Genomic DNA, 7,466 nt, shown 5'->3' on the forward strand with positions numbered 1-7,466 from the left:
TTCCCATATTGGCCACTCCAGTGTTCTGGGATGTTCCCTTTCGAAGTGTTCCGCTTGTTCCTTGACCATTTACTTTACGGGTTCGTCTTCCGGGTGAATCAGACCTCTCTAGTTTCCATGTCTGTCTCTTCGTTGCCCGGGAAGCCCCTTTTCTGGGTGATCCGCTCCTTCGTTCGGGGTTCATTCCTCCCGAGTTAGAGGGTGTTCCAGTCATCCGGATTACACCAGCCCAGCTACTGTCGCCTTCCAGGTACTCATGGTGGGCCCCTGGGACAGGGTTTTTTGAGTCTGCATCTGTTTAGGTCTTTGTTCTCATGCACCAGACCTTTCATGTCTCTCTTTATGGCCCGTGGACGGGGGATCTTCCGGGAGCCCAATTTCTGGGCCTGGTTTGTCTCTGGCCTGGGGACACATGAGTTCAGTCTCGGGACTTATTCCTTTTCTCTGGTGTTTTTTTCCCACCCTAGGGGACAGCTTTGGTACGTCCCATCAGTAAGGTGTCCCCCAATGAAGAACAGAAAGAAACAGGAGGGGCTCAACCTAGTATATGCGGGGTGCTGCCAGTGAAGAAAAGCATAGAATACAAGAACAAGCCATCACTGATAAATGGTAGCACACCCAATATCATCCATTAGAAAAATATTTTATTGGTACAAAATGTATTAGAGACAAACAATTGCACACAAAAAGGAGGTTAAAAACATTAAAATCCCTGGCTTGCTAAAGCCAGCACACAACTTAGGGGAGGGGCCATGAACCCCCTCTCCTAACCTGACACCCGCCCTCAGTGATACAATAAACGAGTTGTGTGTCACATCTGTAATTCGCATGCAGGTAACAATAATATCAGTTATACAATATGTAACACCATGTCCATACGAATACTATATTGTATCCCCAATGAAGAACGACAGAGAAAAGGAGATTTTTTTTGTACTGACCGTAAAATCTCTTTCTCGTAGCCTTTATTGGGGGACACCGCACCCACCCTTTTCTTCACTTTTCGCCTTGATGATCATATCAGGTTGTTGTTTTTTTTAATCTGAGTTTCATTTCAAGGGTCTTTCGGACATGTCCTTGGTTGGCTTCTCCTACTGCTTTGTGACAAAACTGGTTACCTCACTTCCAGTGGGCAGGTATATCCTGCCAGGGAGGAGCCGTCTTTTTTTCCTAGTGTCAGCGCCTCCTAGTGGCAAGAGCATATACCCATCAGTAAGGTGTCCCCTAAAGAAGGCTACAGGAAAGAGATTTTACGGTGTGTACAAAAAAAATCTTTTTTTATATACAGCAAAATTAGTTTAATCTGGCATAGTGTAATTCAGCTGACCTATTATGACCAGAAGTTGACGCTTCTCTGGTTAAATGATTTCACTATGACCTCCTCTTCCTAGTTTCCTGCAATATGGGTTAAGTATCGTGCACTTTTCTACTTTCCTGCAGTATTATACCATTTTATTACTTTTCTTCAGTATGGGTTTAGTGTGATGCCCTCTTGCTACTTTCCTCTAGTATGGTTAGGTGTAACACCCTCTGACTACTTTTCTGGAGTCTGATGCCCTCTTATAAGCTTCATGCAATATTGGTTTAGTATACTCTTTCCAATTTCCAGCAGTTTGACAGCCTCCTTAAAAGGGGTTTTATGGTAACATTTTTTTTTATTGTGCCCAGACTGCCTAATAAAACCTTTAACTCACCTTCTTTGGACCTTGTGGTATCAGGAAGCCCAATCTGTGGCAATCCTTCGCTGGATCTCACTTCCCTGGAGCCAGACTGAGCTGCAGATGTGATGTCACAGCGCCGCTCAGCCAATCACTGGCCGCAGCAGTGTTCCACCTCAGCCAGTGATTAGCGATCGCCACTGTCAGTTCCCCCAGCTGCTGCTTCTGGGAAAGCGGTGTCACCAGCCACAGACGGGTGATTTGGACCCATCTGGTCTCATTGATGCTGGATCTAAGGAATGTAACTGCTTAGTCGTGCCTTCCCTGTATGGGCTTTTGGATTATCTTATTGTTGAGTCCTAAGGAGGCCTTGTACACACACGCAGCCACACTGTGAAAATCCATGTTATAAAATGTGTTGTTAGATATATAGTGGCTGATTGGGGTACAAGTCCAAGGCTTACCCCCAAAGGAGAGCTCCAGCTCCTGTTGACTTTTTACTTGAATTTCTGGCTATTTTGTGCTGTGGTCATTGACAGCCATTGTGTGAAGTGTAGCCATAGAGACAAAGGTTACCACTCTGTGGAAAAGGATGACCCCTTTCCACACTTGGCAGTCATTTATGGAAGATGCATATACACCCAGTGAGCTGCCCAATTTAATGAAGGAGTTTTCTGACTCCTCCTGATACTGTAGAGCGAGTCTGAGTGGCTCACTGGGTGGTCTTAGAGTTGACTGAGGATGGGGGGGAGGGGTGCTGTTGTGGCGAGGATCACTTACCTGGTTTTGGTCTAAATCTTCTTTGCTAATCCTTCTTTCTTCTTTTTCTTTTCTTTTCTTACCAGTCTTTTTCTTCTTCTTTTTTCTGTTTACTGTCTTTTGTCCCTTGGTCCTGTGTCTGAATGTTATTTGTTGATGTTGTTGTCCCAGGGATAGGGCTTTAACGTTGCTGGATGTTTTATCTCAGTAATGATTGGTGGGTTGTTGAGGGGGAGGGGTGGGACGGAGTTCACTGGCTCGTTTGGTATGTTGGAATGTTGCTATGTTCGTGAGTGTATTAGATCCTGCTCATGATCGATACAGCACCTCTTTTCTTTTGTTACACATCATCCAACTAGCTTACCTTGCCTGATAGTATGAGTATATCCCCCCTACGATCCTGTACTTGCCACGGATTGCTGCCAATGTAGGGGTTTATCCCGTTTACCGTTTACGGTGACCTCCACATACATTTCTATATTTACCTACGGACACACTCTGATTTCTTGTATGTATTGGTGAGGAGTTGATACTGTTTGAATTAATGTTATCTTCCAAGATGGCTTATTTACATGGAAAATGTGCTGTACTATGGAGAGTGATCCTCCTGTTCATTGAAATTGAATTAATTTGTACTTTGTACATGATACGCTCTCTTCTTATGTAGGTTTTTTTTCCTTATATCTTCAATAAAACATTGTTTAAAAAAAAAAAGATGACCCCAGTGTGAGATCCTGGTATGTTATCCGGTTGTGACGTGATGCCGTTGGCTGTCCTCTGACTGGTCTTTGTTTCTGCAGGGGAATACGGTGGAATCTGAGCACCTGTCGGAGCTGACAGAGGAGGAATATGAAGCACATTACATCAAGCAGCACAATCTGAAGGGTTTCATGTGGTTAGACGCCAAATACTTGAATCCTTTCTTCACACGGCGGCTGACACAGGAGGTAAGATGCATGCGTGTAGTCTGAGTCTACATCTTCCTCCTGGCCATATAATGATCTCACAGTTCAGCCACATTGGGCACAGGAGGTAACCAGTGTTTCCACAATTAATAGCCAATATTTACTCTGTGTACTGTTAATACATGTGTGCAGAGAATAAACTGTGGCCTCCTGCTGGTTGGTGAGGGATCTCTAGGATTGAGAACTTCTCCCATATGTTTCATTTCACTGTGTGTTGTTGTTCTTTACCACTCAGGATCTTCATCATGGGCGCATACAGATGAAAAGCCTAACAAACAAGTGGTATGAGGAGGTGCGCCAGGGGCCCTCTGGATCTGAGGATGAAGATGAGCAGGAGCTCTTACAACAGGCATTATAGACTTCAGATATAAGTGGTGGTGTACGCTAAGGTCTGCTCCACTGTATGCATTCCACCCCTCTCTCTGGCTTTGAACACCTTGAACCTCCCTCATCTGGCAGTGAGATCATGTGATGCCCTGGCAGGGTGGCTGGGCCCTCACAGAGCACTCTGAATGTCCTCTCACTGCATTCTGCAATTTCAGATAGATTGTAAAAGGGAGAACAAGAAATTCTACAGATTTTCAGCAAAAGTGGAGGTGCAGCCAATCGTAATGTGATTGTTGGAGTAGTTACCTAACTGGTTGATCTGCCCTTTTGACCAGTGTTGTATAACAACCTGGTTATTGTTGGCTTCTTGTCATTGTCCATAATGCTTTAGTCTCCTTTTCAGTGCATAGCTGCTGCCCCCAAGTGCCAAATCAGGCTTAATAGGTTTAATTTGGGCCACAGTATCTCCTCATGTGTGGCCCTGCCTGTGTACAAACCTCCCTACCACTTACCCCCGGACAGACACTGTCCCCTCTATGCAGCTGCTTTATTGAAGTTCAGTAGCGACCTTACATGATGTACGGAGCATCTGACTGCCTGCTGCAGGGTGGCTAAGGATGATGGCTGCTTACTTTATCTCTTCTCACTGTCAGCACTTTATAGCGGTGTATATGAAGTGATGTCACCATCTCATGTTTACAGGGTATTTACAACTCCCAGCTTTTCAAGTTTTGGAGGAACAAGGGACTGGGTGATTTTTCTGATGTTGGGTGATGGGATGTAACTGTCCTAAAAGTAATGTTATTTATCTTATTCATGAAGGGAAATCTTGTCTGTTCAATTTTTGTCACCGTAAAAATAAATTATTTTCACATCACTATAGACACATAATTAAGACCTGGATGACTCTGGAGGCATGAGGTGGAAGAAATTACACACCTTTTGTGTTACATGCGGTGTCTGTCTGGTGCCATAAGGGAGTGGCATATATATGGCTATAATAGTGTCCTAGCAATTGAGTGCAGTATGATATCGGTGCAAGACACAATGTTCTGCGCTCAGGGTTCTACTTTTGTCTCTATACTTTTGGAGGTTTATTGTTCCCAATAACAAACAAAATTACAATCCTACAAAAGATTTGAGGTTGAATAGCAACTAGTACTTTTCCAGAAAACTCAGTAGGCATGATATAACAGGGAATCTATATTTAAAAGTTATAGCAAAATAAAAACAATAGAGAATAGTGCAAAATATGAAAGGAAAGGGTAAAGTTCAAGCCCAGGTAGAATAAATACAATATACTAATACAAAAAGACCCATTGACATTGCAATTTAGTTCCCAAATAGTGCCTGTCATGCTTGGCAGGGATAAGTGCAGCCCTGACTTCCTCTGTCCCTGCCTTTTGGGGTGCTCACCTCCTTAATAGAGTGGCCCCAAACACGGTGCCAGTCCCTATGCTACTAAGGTGCAGGGCAAAGTCAAAGTAACAAACACAGTATGGATGTTAGGGAATAGGTCAGGGCACAAAAGGTTAACTAATAGCCAAACAGCAATAGGAGCACTTACAGGGAATGCAAAACAAACATATAATCAGGGTCAATCAAGCCATGTCGGTAACAGAGAGAGTGGTATGGTACAAAATCGGAATTAAAAAAAGGAGCTAGGAACACAGGCCAATAATATACGCAAGATACACAGGTAATAGCAAACCAGAGACAAGGGAAAGATCCTTTTATCACAGACAAAAGCACGAGGGGAGATTTATCAAAACCTGTGTAGAGGAAGAGTGGTGCAGTTGCCCTTAGCAACCAATCAGATTGCACCTCTTTCATTTCTAAATAGGCATAAGAAATATGTCATCTGATTGGTTGCTGCAGAACATCTATCTTTTCCAAACCAAGCTTGTGCAAAGCCCGATCAAGATTGACCAGTGCCGCATGCCTACAACGGCTTTATATGTAATGTACCTTGTCTTGTCATGAGAACAAGACTGGCTGAGATCCTGTAACCAGGAATGCCTCAGGTCTTTTTCGGGTTAGATTTCTCTTCAGAGTGCCTTTTCAGGCTCTTATTGGTATACTGTAGCTCCTCCTGGACGTCTCAACTGCACGAAAGAAGATCTTGCAGTGACCGCAACTTATGCTGCAGCCTCCTGACGTTTCTCTTCTTACACGTTGTTACTTTCAACTGTGTATGGAGCAGCTCTAAGGTTTTTTTTTTTTAAAGGACTTTTTAGGTATTCCAGAGGTGCATTATAGTCCCAATAGTGGGTGAAGATTTGTTATTTTAGTTTTGAAAAGCTATACTGCTAGTAAGATGTCCATAAGAGAGGACATACCCATGAAAAGCAATTCCATTTCCACCCATAGCTGAGACCTGTCCAAAGACTTAAGCTGGTCGAGCAGGGTTGCTCTATAATTAGTGGGATGGAAGGGCCTCCAACACCACTGTCCCTCAAGGGTTTATATAAGACCTCTGCCCTAATTCTAGACTTTTTGTTGAACTGAATATATTTCATGAGAATGGATTGTAGCCCTTTAAATAAAGACATAGGCAAATAGATGGGTACATTTCTAAAAATACAGAATACTTGATAGAACCATCATTTTAATAGCTGCTAGCCTGCCTAGTCATGATATGCCAAAGAAGGGCATTAGAGAAGTTATATGTTATTTTTTTTTCATTAAATCAATAAAATTAGCTTAAAGTTTTTTTTGCTGGGGTAAGTTAAGTTGACCCCTAGATATGTAATTGAATCTGATGACCATTTAAACAAAAAACAAGATAAGGGAGTTTTTAAGATTCATTTACTTTGTAATAGGATATGGTTCCAAATTCATGTAGGATTTTAAAAATTATTGGGAGTGACGTGAGAGGATTAGTACAAACTTATAACATCATCTGTGAAAAGGCCTATGCAACGATCTCTATTGCCCATTGTAAGGCCTGTAAAATAATTCTTTGATTGTATTTTTTCTGCTAGTGGTTCCTTTATTAGGGCGGGAATTAAGGATGACAGGGGGCAGCTCTGTATAGTCTTGTTTGTAATGTGAAATTTGTTTGACTGAAAGCCTGATGCATAAACTGTGGCAGACATTTTGGTATATAGGGCCCCCATAGCCCTGTGTATATGGCTCATAAATCCTGATTTGGACAGAAGGAAGTTCAAAAAGCCCCATTGCACTCTGTTGAATGCCTTCTCTCCATTGAGTGACAACAGCAGAGAAGGCATCTGACACACCCAAGCGTAATGGATGAGATTGATGAAGCTTTTTATACCGTCCACAGTTTCTGTTTTTGATTAATCCTACTTAATCATGCTTGACCAAAGATGGAAGGATTTCATAAATTTTATTTGCCAACATTTTCAGGTAGATTTTTAAGTTGACATTCAATAGGGAGATTGGTCTGAAATTTTTAGGCTTGGGTATTTGCCTGATTTTGGGAGAGTTATTATTAAAGTATTCAGCATTTCCGGGGGAATATAGCTGGAGGAAAATATCTGGTTATAGATCAGGTGCAGTTGTGGAGATAGAATATGGATGAATTCCTTGTAGTATTCCCCTGTAAACCAGTCTGGCCCGGGTGATTTAAGTTTTAGTCCTGTAATGACTGACGATATTTCTAAAGAGGTAATGGGGTCATTTTGAGTTTTAAGTGTGCTTTCATCTATGAAGGGGCAAGTTAAGTGGCCTCAAGAACTTGTTAATGGAGAATGGAGATGACTGGGTTGTTGTAGGGTCAAGATGTCAGTTA

General features: G+C 42.5%; 1 protein-coding gene across 1 annotated transcript in view; it reads left to right on the plus strand.

Annotated features, from left to right (window-relative positions):
* The window catches only part of SLC9A8 (solute carrier family 9 member A8), a 43,729-nt gene extending 39,143 nt beyond the window's left edge, over positions 1–4,586 (plus strand). The window contains exons 15-16 of the mRNA XM_056547407.1: positions 3,218–3,364; positions 3,618–4,586. Coding sequence (XP_056403382.1) covers positions 3,218–3,364; positions 3,618–3,740 — 270 coding nt within the window. The 3' untranslated portion in view covers positions 3,741–4,586. The remainder of the gene's footprint in view (positions 1–3,217; positions 3,365–3,617) is intronic.
* The last annotated feature ends 2,880 nt before the right edge of the window (positions 4,587–7,466 follow it).

The sequence above is a fragment of the Hyla sarda genome, chromosome 12 (assembly GCF_029499605.1).
Source record: "Hyla sarda isolate aHylSar1 chromosome 12, aHylSar1.hap1, whole genome shotgun sequence".
Classification (NCBI taxonomy): domain Eukaryota; kingdom Metazoa; phylum Chordata; class Amphibia; order Anura; family Hylidae; genus Hyla; species Hyla sarda.